General features: G+C 35.5%; 2 protein-coding genes across 7 annotated transcripts; one reads left to right on the top strand and one right to left on the bottom strand.

The window, feature by feature from the left end:
• The first annotated feature begins 1331 nt into the window (after positions 1 to 1331).
• LOC133818832 (uncharacterized) lies at positions 1332 to 14693 on the top strand. Of its 6 annotated transcripts, XR_009886122.1 has the most exons (12): positions 1337 to 1602; positions 1883 to 2150; positions 3743 to 3841; positions 4275 to 4378; positions 5317 to 6116; positions 6245 to 6367; positions 6523 to 6611; positions 6692 to 6892; positions 7197 to 7595; positions 8082 to 8165; positions 13681 to 13846; positions 14528 to 14693. XR_009886122.1 is itself a non-coding variant. In XM_062251919.1 (11 exons), exons 2-11 carry the CDS (start codon positions 1926 to 1928, stop codon positions 13720 to 13722), a joined length of 2154 nt encoding a protein of 717 aa, XP_062107903.1. In that variant the 5' UTR covers positions 1332 to 1602; positions 1883 to 1925; the 3' UTR covers positions 13723 to 14211. The 6 variants fall into 6 exon arrangements, 5 of the variants coding, with proteins under 5 accessions (XP_062107903.1, XP_062107902.1, XP_062107901.1 ...); XM_062251919.1 differs by lacking the exon at positions 14528 to 14693 and having other exon boundaries at positions 1332 to 1602; positions 1883 to 2138; positions 13681 to 14211; XM_062251918.1 differs by lacking the exon at positions 14528 to 14693 and having other exon boundaries at positions 1336 to 1602; positions 1914 to 2150; positions 13681 to 14211.
• Positions 14694 to 14855: 162 nt separating this feature from the next.
• On the bottom strand, positions 14856 to 18004 carry LOC133818833 (probable peroxidase 61). Its single transcript, XM_062251922.1, has 4 exons — positions 17545 to 18004; positions 16485 to 16664; positions 16102 to 16261; positions 14856 to 15916 (listed from the first exon to the last, which is right to left on the bottom strand). The coding sequence occupies exons 1-4, from the start codon at positions 17806 to 17808 to the stop codon at positions 15474 to 15476; spliced, it is 1047 nt and encodes a 348-aa protein (XP_062107906.1). The 5' UTR covers positions 17809 to 18004; the 3' UTR covers positions 14856 to 15473.
• Between the last annotated feature and the right edge of the window lie 3586 nt (positions 18005 to 21590).

Here is a 21590-nt window from a genome sequence, read left to right as displayed (position 1 = left end):
CTGTCGAGGCCCATTCTACATTTCTTGGAGGTTGGCTGCTTGCCATCTTTTCGAGGACTTCTTTCATCATCTTCTCCTTCCAATCAGCTAGTACCTTCGAGTTTTGTTCCTGCCTTGTTGGCTTTTGGGGCACAGTGGCCTTCGGCTTGTGGATTTCCTACGAGAAGTCATTTTGTGCCAATGGGTCACTCGTTTGCTTTTCCACTCCTTCTTTTATTGGTGACATGGCTTTCAACTCCTTTCTTTTCGTATCTTTTTCCTTTATTGTAGCGAAAAGGTTCAAGAAAACAATGAAATCAAGAAGTTACGTTGCCGTTTCCCATAGACGACGCCAACTGTTCAGGTTGATTTTCCCAAGCACGTGGAGTTTCTTAAAATAGAAACTGTAAATGTGGTTCTCTCTCTACGCCTTCACTCTACCATCCCTTGTCTTTACCTCCCTGTTGAATTAATCAACTTTTGGGAGAAGCTTCTTCCATGATCGATCTTTGAAAAGAACAATCTTTGACAAAAGCAATCTTTGGCAAGAATGATCTTTGACAAGAACCAATGGTGGGTACCTACAAAAAAACTCTCTGATGCTTAAGTCAGTTTTCTCTCTCTTTATTTTGACAAAGTAACAATATAGTAAAGACTCGGAAAGAACTCTCTTTACCACAAGTGAAGTCAGTTATTTATAGCTAATGAATGGAAAGAAAGGATAAGAGAGACTTATTGTTATTGGTCCACGTGTCCACCTTGGATTCCATTTCCCGCCAAACTCAACCGACTCCCCCCGAGCTTGCTCGAGTTGGTTTTCTTCGCGTAGAGGCCAAAGCCTCCGCCTCTGCTTGGCTTCTTCCACGCGATCATTTAACTATTCGTTTTAATGAAACTCACATTTTGATGTTTCCTTGCACACAAACAAATACTCTTTCCCCCACTGTATATCACTTGGTTTGTTACGTTAATAATACTTATAAATGGAAAATAATTAATTAGAGAACATAATGCCCTCACACTAATAATTATTTATAATCACCATAAAAATAATTTTATTTTATTTTAAAGGATATACTATTTTACTCTATCTATTTTTTTTTTATATGAGTTCTAACTTATTTCTTATTATTATATTTTATGAAATTTCTTAATACTTCGTTATTTTCCAATATAAAACGAAATTATAACCTTTAATTAGCTAAATTATAATTTTAAATAACTAAAATACAAAACTAAATATAATTAAAATTTGATATAAATTCATAAAAAAGGTTAGTGATTTCCATTCTTTCATAATTTTTATTTATGTAATTTCTTATTTATCAAGATTTTTTTAAACCACAACTAGAAAATTTACAATAAAATTAAAAGAAAAAACAAACAGAAATAAGGATCTAAACCAAAAAAAAAATTTAAAGAAAAGAAATCCAACCTATAAAAATAAATAAATTAGGAAAAAAAAAAGAAAGAAAAAAACGGTGCAGTGGTGTTGTGGAGTTGGCGAGTAAATGGTGAAGAAGAAGATGAGCTCTTCTTCAAAAACACCTCTTTTTCTCTATCTGTCTGGCCATTTACAATTGCAGAGATCTCATAATCACGCTTTCTCCTTCTCTTCTCTAGGTAATTTCATCTATCTTCCTCAATGATTCCGATCACCGTTTGATCATCACCTATTATTCTCCTCTTCATTACTATTGATTCTCCAATACTCTTCTTCCTCTCTTTATATATCAATTGATAAATTAGTTACAATTGTTAAATCCCACGATCACATATAATAGTAGTTCGTTTCCGAAACCAAATTATTGTTTTTTTTATATGAATGAAATGCTCCTTCGTGATAGTTTGATTTTGTTTTATTGTTTTTATTACTTCATCAATTAATTTATTTTTGTTGTAGTTGATTGAGATTTTGAATTGGGTTGTGCTAGTTGGTATTGGTAATGGTAAGGAGAAGGATGGGGAGGAGGCGAGAGGTGGATTTCGGGGAGTGTGATATGTCTTGTGGAGGAGGAGGAGGAGGAGGAAGAGGAGGAGGGGATGAAGACGAAGACCGATGGACTTGTGGGAAAGGTGGAGTGGCCGTGAATTTGCAAAGGGTCAGTTCAATTGTTCGGGACATTGGTGAGCCTTGCCTTTCCCAGTCGCCAATAAAGGTTTCTGTAGCTGTGAGGCTCTTTTAACACATCCCCACGTATTCCCTTTTGATAATTTTCCTTGTGTCAACTATTTAAGTTTTATATTATGCCATCTTTATCTGCTTGGAATTGAGTTGAGCAGTTTAAATATTCCATATTTTAATTTTTTTATGAAAATTTTGTAATTTTGTTGGAATATCTAGAACAGAACACTTTGCCGTATCGATATGTAATGTGATGTTAGCTAAAAATTGAGCAACCCTTTAGCATAGAAGCTTAGATGCTTTAGTTCACTTGGAATATAAACAGAATAAGTTGTGATATTTTGAGCACTAGAACTTCTGAGCTTAGAAATCCCCACTTGTTTTTTTTGGTATGAGATTCTGTAGAGTAATACAAGCTTCCCCTGCCCATGGCTGTACTACTCTATTTTCTCACGGCTAAAGCTTCAGCTCTATCTGCATTTATCCAAATTGTAGACTTTTCTCACAAAACCTTTCATGAACTGTCAATCCACGTTCCACTCATTACCTTAGCTTGTGATGCCTCCTCCAAAATGCTGAGGTTGGTGTGCAAAGAAAAAAATAAAAAGTTCTGAGGAGGTTGATGCATTTGATTTGAGTTCAGGAGACCACTATCTTCTATTTGTTGCATTAACTCCTCTTTGTATGAATTTTTACATTTAATGACACAACAATTCCTCATGTATTGAACTTTACTTGATTATCTCCCAAAAGAGACCAAAAATTGTGACAATAAATTTGCTTCTTCACAAACAATTTCCTTTGACAAGCTAGGTGGTGCATATCTCTATGCAACATACTAACATGCAATCACATACTTCATTTACGTGAATCTCTTCCAATAAAATTGAGGTTACCAAGTTACGTAGAAAACTAAATTTTTTTCGAAGAAAAATAATTTAAAGAATTCAAGTTGGGGGGAATATAATAAAAAACAATAAATTCAAATTATTCCATAAAATCTTCTTAAGAATCAGAAAAAAATTAAAATCATAATTTTCTGATTTGAACCGTGATTCTCAACACAAGTCTATTTTTTGAAAGAACACTTCAGTAAGATTTCTAGTGATATGGTGATCCATTCCCTTCTTATTGGGTTTCTCTGTGGATTTAATTCATCTTATAAGGAATTTAGAGATAAACATGTTTATGATTTTGTTTTTGTGGCCAGATTTTCTTAGTATTTTCTCTTTTACTTGGCATATTGGGATGTAATTATGTAATGGATCAGCTGCTTCTATTTTGCACTTTTTTAAAAAATATAAAATTTTCCTCTTCGTTTAAGAGAGGATTGACTCTCAAGTATTCCTGCTAACTTCTAACTTCAACAAACATTTTGAGGTTCTGTTCAAATATATGTGATGCCATAAGGTGGTAATTTCAACTCTGAATGAAAATCGGAGGTAGTTCTCGCCTAAGGTGGCTTTGACTTTATATATATATATGTATATATATGAAACAAATATTAATCTTATTTGTATTTTTTTTCTTTCTTTCACTTTCTTACCTTTATAGTTCTTCCAGTTTAATAGTATACTTATTCTTCCATCTTATTTGTTACCTTACGCTACATTTTCCAACTTCTTTTTTATTATGCAGGCAAACAAAATGCTTAAGCCAGAAAGGTGGCATGCAGCATTTGACAGTGATGGAAAGATTTTTTGTTTTCAGAAGGCACTTAAACGGATTATATTGGGGGTACGTAATACTTTGATATATGAGTGAATTTTTTTTGAAGTCTCATGGGTATTTATTTAGATCATGTCTCTTATGTCACTATGTACCTTCTCATTTATATTTTATCAACACATTTTGTTCAAGATTCAAAGGGTCATGATAACATGTAACTATGCTACTGTGTGCATCAAGTATATTGAGTTTTTTATGTATTGGGTATTGAATCACCAATGGGTTCATAATTGCCTAATATTAAATATTTTATTACTAAAATTACTAATGATAGTCATTTAGGGAAGATGACAAGAGGAGTTTTGGATATAAGTTTTTTTAAAAAATCAAAGTTATTTGATATTGTCCTCTGGAAAAGTAATGGATGCCTGTTTAATATAAATAATTAAGTAATCAAGGATTTATGACCTCTAACCTTGGTAGACTTTTTGTTGCATGATAGGGTGTAGATCCATCAATCAGGCCAGAAGTCTGGGAATTTCTACTTGGTTGCTATACTCTAGGTAGCACAGCAGATTATCGAAGACAATTAAGGACAGCCCGAAGGTTTTGTCTTTGCTTCTGTTTTCTCATGTTTTATATCAGCTGCTCATTCTGTTGTAGTTCAGCACATTTAATTTTCTAGGAAGGATACTGGGTGCACTCTTTAGCCTCTACCTCAGTTGCCAGCATACTCACATGTTGTTTTGATAACATTTATTGCTTTGCTATTTGTTAAATGGTCCTTATTTTAAAATAAAAAATTAAGAGCATTAGTTCGGAATTGTCATTGTATAGTTTGCAACATAGACTCACCCTCAAGTGAGGTAGAAGATGGGCTAACAAGGGCATTGAGCAGAACATTCATACTTCTATGGGATAATGTGCCACTTTCTTTAACAAAGTTATTTTTCACAAAATAATTTTATGAGGAATGCAATTTTACTGTAATGACAAAGTTTGTCTTATTTATTGATAATTTAATTCTATCAAATGAGTGTTCCTTTATTCTAGAATATTGCTAAGGGGCACCATGGTGCTGAACACCACTTGATGCGGTATACGGTGATACTTGATATTAAATTGCATCAATCTCCATCAAGTGGTGTTGGGCACCATATAGTGCACCATAGCAATTCTCTTTATTCTAACCTAAGGTCTTGCTCTATAATGGGTTAATTGGCTCACATGCAGACAAGTGTTCATCATCCTTTGGTATTTTGGATTTGGATCTTCAAAAATGGCTAAACATTGTTTTAGTTAATACTTGTTCAGAAAACTGATTTTGCTATAGTCAGAGTAAGTAAATAGCTAAGTATCAAAGGGTCTTCTTAGAAATTGAATGCTGACAAATCGGATACCACTTTAAGTGCAACTTTTAAATTGAATGTGGGCATTACAGATACATCTCTTCCTTAAGAACATATCATTTTCTAAATATACAATACAAGTAAAACTGTATGCTCTTTTTGTCATTTAAAAGCTTTCTTTCATTTCTCATGCAGGGAGCATTATGAAAACTTGATTAAGCAGTGCCAAGTGATGCATTCAAGCATTGGAACTGGTTCCCTTGCTTATGCTGTGGGATCTAAAGTTATGGATATGAGGGCCCCATCAAAAGATGATGGAATAAGAGATTCCAATGTTGAAACAAGACAAGCTTCTGCTGATAATGCTAACAAAGTAGAGGATAATTGTTATAGGGATAATGATATTAAAATGTCTTCTTCATACCACAGTGAAAGTTCTAGTGATTCAGGTGATCTTGTCAGTGTGAGGAGAAGCTCAGAAAATGCTGCATATGACTCTTCTTTGTTCATTGCTACTTCTGGTTCCCAAAACTACAATGTAGGGACTGAAGTAGATGGATCACAATGTGTAAATGAAAGTTGTTTTGATTTTCCTCCTTTGCCTGTTACTGATTTGTTTGGCAAGAGTGACGAAGATAAGGAAGAAGTTGACATGGAAGACAGCAAACTTTGTCAACGAAAATTGAGATTGAAGGACAACAAAATGCACAGTTTTCAAATCAGTAATAACATAGATTTAGTTATTGAGTCAAACATCCCATCTTCTAACAGCGTATCACATCCCATCAACGCTGAAATTGAAATGGCTTGTGCTGATGTCTGTGAACCAGAACCAGTACTGCAGTCCAATATTAGAGATAAGAAGAAAGACATAGTAAACAGAATGAGAATATCAGATGTGCCAGATACTGAATTTATAGATGGAACTTTGCCTCAAGTAGAGGCTGTGAATAAAGATAGAGTGTCTGAGTGGCTTTGGACTCTTCACCGCATAGGTAACTTTATTTCAATTTTTAGTTGTAATTTTGTTCCCTAATTTACATAGGAAATATACTCTGGTGATGTCATTGTTGAAGATTTTCTTGAAGTTATTCCTTCAGCTGACAATTTATTATGGTCTCAGTGGTTGATGTGGTGAGAACGGATAGTCATCTCGAATTCTATGAGAATACAAAAAATTTAGCTAGGATGTCAGATATTCTTGCTGTTTATGCTTGGGTTGATCCTGCAACTGGTTACTGTCAAGGTTGTTCTCTTTTTTTTCCCCATTTTTACTTACTTTATTGGTCAATTTAAAACAGAAAAGGGAGAAGTACAAAAATCAAGGTGTCTTTTCCATTGAATAAGTTTTCCAAACTTGCTGCAATCATATGCTGACCATTTGATTCAAAATGTGATTAGGTATGAGTGATTTGCTGTCTCCATTCATTGTTCTCTTTGAAGATGACGCTGATGCATTTTGGTGCTTTGAAATGCTTTTAAGAAGAATGGTATGTCAAACTTGATAATCATTTTCACTTTTAGTCCGTGTAGGCTTTCAATGATATATTTTTTTAATTGAAATCTGCAGCGTGAAAATTTTCAAATGGAAGGACCAACTGGAGTGATGAAGCAGTTGCAAGCATTGTGGCATATCTTGGAGCTAACTGACAGAGAAATCTTTGCACATCTATCACATATAGGTGCTGAAAGCCTTCATTTTGCATTCCGAATGTTGCTGGTACTCTTCCGGCGTGAGTTGTCATTTAATGAGGCTCTCTGTATGTGGGAGGTTTGTATGATTTTCTTCTTTAGACTATAATAGAATGGAATGCTGGATTTTTTTGCTCTGTACTTTCTCATGTGTTAAATATTGGATTTTTTATTCCCAAGTGGTGAATTGGAGAAAGCACAGTTCTTGAGCTTGGCTTTTGAAATTAATTTGTTATGATGTTTAATATAATGAGGGGTATTTAAAAATGCAAATATATGTTTGATAATATGCCAGTTCAGTCTTGCTTTTTTCCGCAAACGAATCTCATAGTACAGAATTTCTGCCATATTTCTTTTAGTGATGATGTTAATAAAACGTGCAGATGATGTGGGCAGCTGATTTTGATGAATCCATGGTCAATGATTTAGAGGAGAGCCGTCTAGAAGCATTGATCGTTCAGCTTCCAAGAGATTCTGAAGCAGAAACGAGGGATGAAAGTGTAGAAAATGGTAGCGGTACTACAAAAGGAAGCATACAGTCAAATCATGGAAATGTTGACTGCTCTTTGTCTGAAGTTGAAATTAAGTCAGAAACAACTCATCACTTTTGTGGCTTGGCTAGGAATTTTTGGACAAGGAATGTTTCAATGGAGATCTGCACTGCAATGTCATCAACTAAAAAAGGGGATGATGAGTTACCTGTTTTTTGTGTGGCAGCAGTCCTTGTCATGAATCGTCATAAAATTATTCGAGAGACCCGTTCAATTGATGATATGATAAAGGTGGGGTGAAAGTACTGGGTTGTTTTGTATTGTTTATCAAGCAGTAATTAACTGTCTATCTTTTCATTTTTATTCTTTCTTGAACCTCTCATTGGTAACTGGAGCTGTTTCCTCTGAAGAAAACTAGTCTTGAGTTATATGTTAACCCAAACACTCAACAAGACTTTGTCTTTCTGTCCCAACTTCAGCTTGATTGAAGTAACCCTCTATGTCTAGTGTTTGATGTATATATATATTTTAGAAAATCTTTAATTTCATTGCCCAATTTCCTTTTGAGTGATTTCATTTTGTTTTGTTTAACCGGTATGAATATCCGTACAATATGTAGATGCTTCAAAGCTGTTAATGGTTTGTGTTTATCATTTTTTTCTCTGCTTGCTGCATTTTACTTTTGTTTTATTATATAGAAATATTTTGGCAGGCGGGAGGGGGATTGTTCATTTGTTGAAATTCTTCAAGTAATTTATTATATTTATCCTATTTCAGATTTTTAATGACAATATACTGAAGATTAATGTAAAAAGATGTGTGAGCATGGCAATCAAGCTTCGGAAAAAGTATTTCTTCAAGGTCAGCTTCTCTTTTATTTAAATTCTTTCCATCCAATTCCAATCATTATCATTGCACAAGCAGGAAGAATATATATAGATATATGTAGAAAAATGTGAATTAATTAGAGATTATCTTCTTATATTTTTTTTAGAAACTTTCTAGGAATAGATTGTACGACTATTTCCTTCCCTGTATAGTGCTGATTTTCCCTAGCTATTAGTTAACTATATATTCTATAAATACCTATGTATATTCTCAGTTTTAATATCAATAAAGAATATATTTTTTCCTCCAAACTTATATGGTATCAGAGCTTAGGTTTAGGGTTTACTGAATTCAGACCACCATGTCCAAAAATTCAGTCGACCACACTCCACCTTCATCCCCTACCATAGCCGCACCTCCTGCCATCCAAAACACCCAAAATACTGCTGATTTCAACACCAATGCTTTTATTCAAGTCACTACTGTTAGGTTAAACGGTAAGAACTACTTAGAATGAGCCCAGTATGTGAAATTAGCCATTGATGGTAGGGGAAAATTAGGTTATTTGACAGGGGAGGAGACTCAATCAAAGGAATCTGACACTACATTCCGGAGATGGAGATCAGAAAATTCTCTAATTACCACTTGGCTTCTTAAATCTATGGAGGAATATATTAGGAAGCCGTATCTTTTTATGTCTGCCTAAGAAATATGGGAAGCGGTGTGTGAGACATATTTTGATGTGGAAAACCATTCCCAAGCCTTTGAGTTGAAGATACGATTGTGGAACTCCAAACAAGGCGACTCGGATGTCACAACATTCTACAACAACATGCTGGCACTGTGGCAGGAACTCGACCTTTGTTACAATGATGAGTGGGACAATCCCAAAGATTTGGCTCGATTTAAGAAACGTGAGGAAAATGACAGAATTTATATGTTCTTAGCAGGCATTAATACAGGTTTTGATGATGTCAAAAGTTGGATCATATTGCGGCATCCACTTCATCAATTCGTGAAGTATTTTCTGAGGTGCGACAGGAAGAAGGACACAAACGAGTGATGGGAGGAGCTATCTCTCAATTTTCAGAACATGAGGGATCGACTCTAGTCACAAAAGGCCATGATTCTGAATCTGACAAAAGGAAGAAACATTGGTGTGATCACTGCAAATGCCACTGGCACACAAAGGAGACATGCTGGAAAATCCATGGTAAACCACCAAATTGGCAGTTGGGCTGGAAAAGGAGGCAGGAAAGCAACAAGGCACTGAAAACCAATTCTGAAACCTCTGTAGAGCCCAATTCTACCTCCAGGAATCCCAGTCAATCTCCATTCACCATAGAGCAAATAGAGCATCTCTTAAGACTCTTTAATTCTCCACAACTTTTAGGTTCTCCTTCATGTTCGTATGCCAATCAAGGTCGTTTGTTGTTCTTTTCATCTAATACTTTGGAACCTTGGGTAATAGACTCTGGGGCTACAGATCACATGACTAGTTCTTCTCGTCTCTTTCATTCCTATAATCGATGTGCAGGAAATAAAAAAATCAAAGAGGCTGATGGTTCTTTTTCAGCCATTGCAGTGACGGGTGACATAAAAATTTCTTCATCCTTAATACTAAAGGATGTGTTACATGTCCCAAAGTTGTCTTGTAATTTACTGTCAGTCAGTAAATTAACTCGTGATCAAAACTGTCATGCTGATTTTTATCCTTTTCAATGTGAATTTCAAGATCTGGCCTTAGGGAAGACGATTGGCAATGCTAGACTAAGTGGTGGTTTGATGATGGATCTCTTCAAAATTCAGCTTCTCAATGTTTTGGTGTTATTTCTGGTTCTAATAAGACAAATATTATGTTATGGCATTTTCGTTTAGGACATCCTAGTTTTCATTATTTAAAATGCTTGTTTCCTAGTTTATTTCTCAATAAAGACCCATCCTTGATTTGTGCTTGAGCAAAAATGCATCGTTCTACTTATTCTCTTCATTCTTATATACCTTCAAAACTGTTTTCACTCGTTCATAGTGATATTTGGGGGCCTTGACAATTTTGAACTCCTACGGGAAAGAGGTGGTTCGTCACTTTTATTGATGATCATATACGAATGAGTTAGGTTTATATTATGAAACAAAAATCTGAAGTTGAAGGAATTTTTAAGATGTTTTATAACATGATACAAACTCAATTTGACACAAAAATTAAAGTGTTACGTAGTGACAATGGTAGAGAATATTTTACACAAATTCTTGGAGATTTTTTTTGCTACTCATGGTATTTTTCAACAAAGCTTGTGTAGGTACTCTCAACAAAATGGTATTGCTGAAAGGAAAAATCACCATCTTTTAGAGGTAGCTAAAGCATTGTTGTTTACACATAAAGTGCCCAAAATTTTCTGGGGTGATGCCATCCTAACAACCACCTATCTCATTAATAGGATGCCTTCCAAAACAGTGAATTTTGAAAAACCTGTGACTATGTTCTTCAAAAAAATTTCCACAGTCTAGACTTAACACTCTTTACCTATCAAAATTTTCGGATGTACTGGTTTTATTCATAACAAAGATTTAAATCAAGGAAAATTTGACCCAAGAGGAAAGAAGAAGTGTTTTTTTAAGGTACTCCCACACAAAAAGGATACAAGTGCTATGATCCCTTGACTAAAAAATATTTTGTGACATTTGATGCTCGGTTCTTTGAACAACTGTCATATTTTAAGTCTCATCTTCAGGGGGAGCACAGAGAGGAAGATTCTGCTAGAGGGGAGGAAAAAATCTGGATTTTTACATTCAAAATTTTGGTGATTTATTTTATTTTTCTAAAGAATCAATTCTTCCTTTTTCAGACTTTGTGGGAAACATAAATCCAAACTCTGATTCTACTACCTTTTTTGAACATCAAAATTTTTCTCAAGGTAATAATGAAAATTAGGTTGGAGAAAATGAATTAATAAAAAAATACTGATGTGCTTGAAATTGAAAAGGGGATGAATTTTCATGAAAATGTTTCAACAAAAGTTTTAAATAGCGAAAACATGTCTCCAACATATATTAGTCTTGATAGAACCGGAAATAACACTACAAACAGGTTTGGCAGATTTTTTACACGAAGGCAACCAAAGTCTAGAGTATTGTCTGAAACACTTCAGCAAAACCATGAAGAGACCCCAAGTCCAGATCCAGAAAACTCAGGTTCTGACTCCATTCTTGAAAATCCTGCAATGTATGATCCAAATATTCCTATTGCCCTTTGAAAAGGAACAAGGGAATGCACTAGGCATTCTTTGTATCCAATATCCAATTTTGTTTCCTATAAAAATCTGTCTCCTTGTTTTCATGCTTTCATTACTCAACTCACTAATGTGGAAATTCCAAAGAGTATTAGAGATGCTTTACAGGTTCTAGAATGGAAAGAAGCTATCCTAGAGGAGATGCGATCTTTGGAAAGGAATCAGACATGGGAACTGATGGAGTTACCAAAGGAAAAGAAAACGGTGGGTTGCAAATGGGTCTTCACAGTAAAATTCAAGTCTGATGGAACTCTAGAAAGGTACAAGGCGAGACTAGTTGCCAAGGGGTTTACTCAAACAGATGGTATTGACTATTCAGAGACATTTGCCCCAGCAGCCATACTTAATACTATCCGAGTATTGCTTTCCATTGCTGTAAAATTTGAGTGGAAACTGCAGCAATTGGATGTTAAGAATGCGTTCTTGAATGGCAACCTCGAAGAAGAGGTATACATGGATGCCCCTCCTGGTTTCGAGGAAAAGTTTGGATCCAAAGTTTGCAAATTACAGAAGTCTCTCTATGGGTTGAAGCAGTCACCATGTGCTTGGTTCGAAAGGTTCACAAAATCAGTAAAGAAGCAAGGGTACACTCAAGGACAGACTGATCACACTTTGTTTTTTAGAAGGAATGGTGAAGGAAAAATTGCTATTCTCATTGTGTACGTTGACGACATAATCCTAACCGGAGATGATGTAAAAGAGATGAACAGATTAAAGAAGTGCTTAGTAGATGGGTTTGAAATTAAAGACCTTGAGAGTCTTAAATATATTTTGGGAATGGAAATTTCTCGGTCAAAGAAAGGAATAGCAGTTAGTCAGAGGAAGTACATTCTCGACCTACTCAAAGACACTGGGATGAGTTGATACACCAGTTGATCCCAATGTGAAACTAGGTAATGGTGAGAAAGGAGTTGATATAACTCGGTATCAAAAGTTGGTTGGGAAACTGATTTACTTATCCCATTCTAGGCCTGGCATTGCTTTTGCCATAGGATTGGTGAGCCAATTTATGCATTCTCCCAAGAAGGTTCACATGGATGGATTGGTGAGCCAATTTATGCATTCTCCCAAGAAGGTTCACATGGATGGAGTTTACAGGATTCTTCGATTCCTCAAAGGATCACTTGGTATAGGCCTTATATTCCGAAAGAGTAGTTGCTGAGCTATTGAAGCATATACTGACACAGATTGGGTTGGGTCTATAACAGATAGGAGGTCAACTTCTGGTTATTGTTCTAATGTGTGAGGAAATTTGGTTACACGGCGAAGCAAGAAACAAAGTGTTGTTGCTTGGAGTAGTGCTGAGGCTGAATTCAGAGCAATAGCAACCAGACTATGTGAGGTGATTTGGCTACAACGAATTATGGAGGAACTAAAGCTACCTATTAAGCTTTCGATGAAACTTTATTGTGATAACAAAGCTGCCATCGATAATGCTAATAATCCCGTCCAACATGATCGAACAAAGTATGTGGAGATTGATCGTCATTTCATCAAGGAAAAGCTTGAGGCAGGATCTATTTGCTTGCCCTTTGTGCCAACGTCTTTACAGACCGCTGACATTTTTACGAAGGGATTGTTCAAACCAAGTTTTGAATCTTGTATTAGCAAGTTGGGATTGATTGATATCTTCAATCCAACTTAAGAGGGAGTGTAGAAAAAGGTGAATTAACTAGAATTAATTAGAGATTATCTTTTTATATTTTTTTTAGAAACTTTATAGGAATAGATTGTACAGCTATTTCCTTCCCAGTATAGTGCTGATTTTCCCTAGCTATTAGTCAACTATGTCTTCTATAAATACCTATGTATATTCTCAGTTTTAATATCAATAAAGATTATATTTTTTCCTCCAAACTTATAATATACATGTGTATATTCAAATAGAAAAACATGCTGATGGCTATGTGGTGCGTTACCTGCGTTATAAAAATTATTTTACAGACCGATTTTATTTATTTATTTTATCTAATGGTTTTTTACATGGTCCAAGATGTTATTGGTAGATACAGTTGTTTTTCACTAATTAGTTAAAATATGTTGAAATAATGCAAGCAAATATGGAATTTTCGACCATTCATTGTCTTACTCCTATATAAATGTGAGGAATCAGTATCAACCAGGCCTGCTGACTAAGAAACATGACATTTAGCAAAAATTTATGCTACTTAGCACCGCCTTAGTGTATCAAAGTTGAAAGCATGCATTCTTGCTTTATGCTGCCTTTGTTGAATCTTATTTATTTATTTTCAAACCAGCTTATCAAGAGAAAGAGCCCTGTGGAAAGGAATGGTGACTAAGAATTATAGTGGTTATCTTAAATTTGAGAATGGCAGTGCAGTGCAATTGCGTAAAGCTGAACTTCTGCCGCCATTGATGATTTGTTGCCTGCTTCCACTTCATGCTCTTCACATCTATTATAAGGTAATTCTTGTGCATTTCTCCCTTTCGCCATACGACAAAGTTTTGTAGTCCAAGGGAGAAGTGTAAGGCATACATGAATTTGTACCATTTTTGAGACAACACAAAGACCTCTTGCTGAGTTCCCCACCCTTTTTCTATTTTATTTTTGTTGTATATGATGATCTAAGTTAAATGAAAAGCATTTTTTTTATTTATAAATTTGTACGGAATCTAGTAATTTCACCATAGTTTAGGCTGCTTGGGGTTAGTGAATAAAATAATTAAAAGATTTGTTGGTATTGCACTATTTATTTATTTGTAGACTACGGTAAAGATTAAATCCGACATAATTATGTATCAACAAGATTTTAGCTATTTTCTCTTCATTACTTGGGTTTCCTTGAGTGGGTTTGGCACAATATTAGAGCTGTCATTTGCTAATTCTATAATTTAAGCTGAGAAGAGATTGGCTATGGAACGCTGTTTTGTAATGTTAGACTCTATTTGATACCACATGCTCTTACTATCAACTAAGGGATATTAAGAAGTGTATTTAACTTCATTTAATGAGCCGTCACTTTGACTTTGAGGTTAAGAAATACTTTGTACAAGTTAGTTATCAATTCTACAAAGCTTTGTATCAAAGTTTTCCTCGTGTATCTATTCTTAAATATATAGCCTCACATTTTTGTTTTTTCTTAGGCTGCTTTATCTACCTCTTCTGCTGTCAATTTAGGAAGCCCCACATACGTTGTGTCTTATCTTCATTTGAATAGTTCTGATCCAAGTTACGCTTTTAGTAATAGAAAGGGAGTTGGTGTTGATAATTTTTTCTCATTTAATGTATGCAACTTTCTGTACTGCTACTATAGTATTTACTTTATTTATCCATAGGTATTTTTTTTAACATTGGGGAGGAAATTCGAATTTGGGACCTCTTTGTGAGGAGAGGTATAATACACTTGGTTCTGCCTTTGTGCGTTTCATATAAATTTTATGTTTTTAATTAAAAAAATAAAAATTTGTACCAAAGTTCCATCCACATGTCTGATTCTAACAACTAGATATCCTACATATATAGCTACTCTTACATTCAAATCCTTAAGCATTGAGCAATTGGCTAATCCCCGTCATTCTAATATAATGGCATCCTTTTCCATGACTGATAGCAAGTGTGCTTATTAGTGGACTATGCACTGAATTTGGTAAATTGGCGAAATAGATATCATGTACATGTCACAGATCGGATCAACTATAATTATTATTGTGAAACTGTAATTACATTCATATATTTGGTGAGCATCTTTGTATTAAGATTTTCGATAGCTCATACATTTGCAAATGCAAATACACACTCAAAACATATTAAGTCATCGGAAAGTGAACCTGAAATATCATTAGTAAAACATTCAAATTTTAAAGTTTTTGTTGTTTAATCTTTTTAGATATTTTTATTTATGAATAGAAAACTGTAAAAGATTTGTTTTCCACCACTTTGTGTCAATAATACGAGTTATTTCTCTACAAGTAGCAGCCCCAAAACAAGAAAAAGAAAAGAAAAGAATCAAAGTCACATAAAAGACTATATTGCCCTTTTTTATCTTTCCAATATGAAATCCACCATCGTTGATAATTCAATAAATACCATCTATTTGAGACGAGGGTTATCCTTATTTGTCATGTTGCAAGTCCGACGTATCTCTCCTAGATCTCCAGTCAAAACATTTATACTTCCCATTCGATTCATTGAAAGGGCAATTGATAGCTTGAAATCTTGAAAACTATTGGCAAACTGAAGATTAAGTTCCTTGGTGTCATCCCTATAGAGTAGCTGCTGATCAATTCCAAGAACAGCTTGGTTATTGTTAGCTCTTCTATAGAAGGATTCTGTGAAATTGTAACGGTTGCCGGATTCTGGGTTTAGGTACACCAGCGGGTCGCTTTGCCCCTTCCTTAGTCTTTCTGGACATTGCTTTCTCAATGACTGTACCAAGTAAGGATCCATGGTTGGGTCTGCTCTTTTGGTGCCTTTGAAATTGTACAGCCGGTCTTCGATGTTACGACAATGTGTTCTTCCCACTGTGTGCGCACCTGAAGAACGAAATGTTGTTATTTGTAGTGAAAAAAGTGAAGAATAAGAAGCTTTATGATCCATACCTTATTAACTTAAGGATGGAAAAACACAATACTAGAACAAAATATATGCACCAAAACATTTTCTTGTTTTTGCTTGTCAGCCCAATGAAGTCAACAATCAGATATCTAATGTATCTTACCAAGAAGTGTAGCCATGTCTCGCACATCTAAACCTTTAGAGTTGAAGTATGCAAGTGTTTCGTTGGCTGACATGGATGGAGATGGAATGTCCACTGATGAAGCACTTGATGTCATTCCATCCCTTCTTCCGGTAAGGAGGATGTAAGATGGTCCACCAGCCTTACCCAAAAAAAATAATAAATAAAGAAAATAAGAAGATTAATGACCGTTACAGAAATTTGCAGTTTTTTTTTATCTTAACGATATTTCATAAATGATTTAGAACTGAATCAGTAAGGATAGGATAGGGCATCATATACATAATTTTAGGATAAATAAATGGGGTAATATTTGGAGAGAATTTATTAGGTAAAAGAGATGAGTAGGAAGTAGTAGTGTGTACCAAATGAACGGCATCCCTAGTGGCAAGTTGGAGAATGTCAGCACAAGAGACCACTCCTGGGCACCTTTCTTCTAGGACTTCCTTGATCTTGTCTATTAAAACAAACCCTCCTAGTCCTCTATTCTGAAGGGCAGTTTTCTCTGATTTTGGACCATTTAGAAGAATTGATGCATCACATCCCTACACTCATCATCACATCGAAGAAACCAAATATAAATTAAACCTCAACTACTACTTTAGGTAATAATGCTGTCATGCACGTACAGTGCTCAAATCCAAGAGTACTCAATAAAAATGATTATATATTTCCCATTATCGGGAGTTTATTATATTAGTGATCTATAGACTTGGTGACTTAATTAACAAGCTAGGAAAAAACTCCCTTATATATATGCTCATTTGGTAATCATTTCCATATTGCGAACTCTAATTTGAGTGGGGATTTTTTTTTCTCGAGTTTTGGTTTCATATAAAAATAATGATATATAAGGTTCTTAATTTTAATTTATGTCGCTCTCAAACTTTTTTATGCTTATTTAATAAAAAGAACTTTTTAATCATTTTTAAAATGGTGTGAGAAGCGTCAAAAACTAGAATCACCGGGGTCTAATAAACTAAGACGCACTATCCTTATTCCCCGGGTTACATCTTACGTGCATGACATGTTTATATATATATATATATATATAATATACATGTATATAGCTAGAAATGCATTGGGAATATATTTTTCTTCTCTATATACTTAAATACGTATATATATATATATGAGAGAGAGAGAGAGAGAGAGATTGCTTCATACTGAATTAATCTGGGAAACCGATGCCTCATAAACAAATGTTTAATATGCTTTCTTCTTCATGAATCATGATCATCTACTTTTTATTTTTATTATTTAGTTAATGTTATAATTATATGTTATACTTTCTGAATCTCTGATCATCGCTAACTAAATGTATAATGAATAAATATGTTATAATAAAGAATGCTATATTCAAAAGCAGAGGGATCGAGCTGAAGATCTATAATATATATGAGGAAAAAAAGAAAGACTACTTACAGTGACAAAGCAATCAGAATAAGTGAGTCGGAGGAGCTTGGCAACGATGCTTTTATCGCTTTTCCATGATATTTGAACTTGGTGGTTCACATAATTCTCTACATCTTTACAAGTTTTTTGATACTTGTAAAAGTTACGTCTCAATCTCACAGGTTTCTGCAGCCCATTCGCCGCCTTCGAAAACCGTAGCTGACACAAGCTTAGTACTACCACCACTAGTATTGGCAGAAAATGCGAACCCTTCCTCTGTTGGATTCCACCCATTTTTTTTCTTTCACTTTTCTCTCCAACTTTTGAAGCAGCTAGCTCTCTAACCAAAAATACAAATATATAGTATAGTAGTAGTACTTGATCGCCAATGAATAAGCTTGTGTCTACTTCATGTGACTTAAATCTCTATATATAGACTAGAATTTTGGGGTTATTTCGTTTTTTACACGTGGCATGACGGACAATTAATGCCAAGTTTGATCGACTTGGTTAATTTCTATATATCTTTGGTCAAATACTTATTTTTTTTTTATTTTAATTATATATTAAGTTAACCTAGTATTAAGTCACCGTGTGACTCAAGTGTGGGGGAAAATTAGCTATATTTATATAGGGTGTTCACATGAACCAAGGTGTGTTTTGTTATATATGTTGTAATTTATCAACATTCTTGCTTAGACGCCATGCAATGTATTTTGTGAAGCAAACCGTTGTTATGGCGAAAGGAACGTGGATGCATGTGATCTCTGCCTTGGCTTTAGGGTTTTGAATTTAGTGTCACTGTTATGAGTTTTTGTGGATCCAATAATTTGGAGATCATAACCAAAACATTTAATTAATTAATCTACATGCATCTCTCTACGTACGATCAGATACTGCATTACTTAATGGAAGACCAAACTTAATATTATTCGTTAACACTTCCATTAAGAGTTAATAATTCTTCTCTTTTTTTTTTTGTCCGTAATATTAAAATACTTATTTGTTTGAGACAAAATAGAGAGAAATGCACACAATTGTAAAATGCTCAGCTCAACAATACTGAGATGAGGACGTTGTATTAAATAGCCAGTGTACAGAAAATTCTAGATACTACACGTGTATACAATGGTACAAAAAGGAATAACAAATTCCTAACATAAAATGATTCTCTCATCATTACACAAAATACAACCTGTCCAAATAGTATGGACCACAAAGAACAGAATTACACAGATGCCCTTTATTCCTCTGGTTCCATTTTCTTCACATCCCCTCTCAAACTTTGTGGGGTGTTAACCACACCAAGTTTGGCAATTAACGAGTAAAACTGACTCTGTGACAGACTCTTTGTAAGACAATCAGCTACCTGCTCCATTGATGGAATATATCTAACCTCCAACGCCTTAGCTAAAACTTTGTCTCTAACAAAATGTATATCCAACTCGATGTGTTTCGTTCTCGCGTGGTAAACAGGATTGGCTGCTAATGCACTGGCACCCATATTGTCGCACCATGTAACTGGTGTAGCACTAAGTGAAAATTTTAGTTCCTGTAACAAAGCTTGGATCCACGAAATTTCAGCTGCAACATTTGCAAGGGCTCGGTACTTCGATTCCGTGCTTGACCGAGACACCACAGATTGTTTCTTTGACGACCATGAAACCAAAGCATCTCCAAGATAGACGCAGTACCCAGCAACTGACTTACGATCATCCGGGCAACATGCCCAATCGGCATCGGAAAAACCAGTTAGAACAAGTCTGTCACTGTGAGGAATATGTAACCCATGGTACGGTGTTCCTTTGATATACCTCAGCACCCGTTTAGCCGCACTAAGATGTACATTCGTTGGGGCTTTAAGGAATTGGCTCAACTTGTTTGTAGCATAGCTAATGTCCGGCTTGGTATACGTCAAGTATTGCAATCCTCCTATAAGACTTCTGTACTCTGTTGGATTCGACAATAGTGTGCCATCATTAATGGACAGCATCTTGCCAACCGCCATTGGAGTTGGGCACGACTTCAAGTGTAACATTTTGGCCTTTTTAAGTAACCCTTCAATATACTTGGGCTGACATAAAAACATCCCAGTCTCATCTCTATGTACTTCGATTCCTAAGAAGTAGTGTAGAGAGCCAAGGTCCTTGAGAGAGAAAATCTGGTGCAATTTGGTGATGAATTGCTTGAGTTTTTCAGTATTGTTTCCTGTAATAATCATATCGTCCACATAGATTAGAACCAATATAACAAGAGATGATGACCGATAGAAGAACAATGATGAATCTGCCTTTGAATTTTTAAAATTCCAGTTGAGAAGTGTAGACTTCAGCCTATCAAACCAGGCTCTTGGTGCTTGTCGAAGACCATACAGGGATTTACTCAGTTTGCAAACATAATCAGGATGCTCCTTGTCTTCAAAACCTTTCGGTTGAGCCATAAAGACCTCTTCCTCAAGTTGACCGTTCAAGAATGCATTATTGATGTCTAGTTGTCTTACTTCCCATGACTTTGCTACTGCTATAGTTAGAACAATACGGACTGTGGACGCCTTTATGACAGGGCTAAACGTCTCTCCAAAATCAACACCAGGCCTTTGAGTAAATCCCTTTGCCACCAAACGAGCCTTGAATCTCTGAAAAGAACCATCAGAATTCCTTTTTACTTTGTAGACCCACCTATTATCAATCACATTCATGGCTGGTGTGCGAGGAACCAATTTGTAGGTGCCATTCTGAATTAGTGCAACAAGTTCATCATTCATTGCTGTCCTCCATCCTTTATGACTAAGAGCCTCTTCTAACGATTGTGGCTCTTCACTAATCGGCTTCCACTCTGACTTGCTCATATATGTTTTAGGCTTGAAAACACCTGCTTTAGCTCGAGTCACCATGGGGTGCGAAGGTTGAATGCGTTTTTCACCAGTTGTAATAACAGTGTCTGAGATAGGTGGATCCGCTGCTGACTGAGTGATATCAACTTCTGAAACTTGGTCTGGGCTAATGGAGGACTCAGCAGACAGATTAGTCATTTCAAAATGATCAACAACATGCTCATGGTCACTTACCTGATCAATGTTATGGCTGGAAGAGGATGCAGGTGACAAGACAGGATCACGAACAGGATCTTCAGAGCAAATGGCAGCGGAAGAAGGCGAGGATGATGAATTTTTCTGATGACTTTCAGTAGAGGAGTTCTCGGGCAGAATGGACGAAGACATTGAGTGATGAATTGGAGTGAACCACGTGGGAACAAACACAGATACAGTGGACTCAGGTTGATGGGTGTTTAGAAAGCCATGTTTGAATGGAAATTCCTGTTCATTAAAAATAACATGTCGAGAAATATACAAACGACCAGTGCTACTAAGGCATTTATACCCCTTGTGGCTATCACTATAGCCAAGATTAACGCATTTGGTGGAATGATATTGAAACTTATGAGTTTGATATGGTCTAAGGCACGGGAAACACGCTGAACCAAAGACTTTCAAGAATTTGTAATCTGGTTTCTTGGAATAAACTCATTCGAAAGGGGTTTGGTTTGCTAAAACTGGTGTAGGAAGTCTATTAATGAGATAGACTGCAGTTTGGAAGGCATCCCACCAATATTTTTGGGGAACACCAGCTTGTGCAAGCAACGTAAGACCCATTTCCACAATGTGTCTATGCTTACGCTCTGCCCGACCATTTTGGGCTGAGGTATGTGGACATGAATGATCAAAAGCAATACCACTATCTGTGACAAACCTAGTAAATGCTTGATATTCTCCACCTCCATCCGTGTGGAGAGTTTTGATCTTTTTCTCAAACAGATTTTCTACTAGAGTTTTAAACTGAACAAAGGCTTGAAGTGCTTCTGATTTAGCTCTAAGTGGATATATCCAAGTATAGCGACTGTAATCGTCTATAAAATGAATATAGAATCTAAAATTGGTATTGGACATGATTGGGGCAGGACCCCAAATATCAGAATGCACCATTTCAAGGGGTTGTTTAGCATGAAAACGATTTGTTTTAAAAGGAAGACAATGAGACTTTTTGAGTTGACATGCATCACAAAAACTTTCATTCATT

Source organism: Humulus lupulus, chromosome 2 (assembly GCF_963169125.1).
Source record: "Humulus lupulus chromosome 2, drHumLupu1.1, whole genome shotgun sequence".
Taxonomy (NCBI): domain Eukaryota; kingdom Viridiplantae; phylum Streptophyta; class Magnoliopsida; order Rosales; family Cannabaceae; genus Humulus; species Humulus lupulus.
Note: the sequence above shows the minus strand (reverse complement) of the source record. Positions and strands in the feature narration are given on the sequence as shown.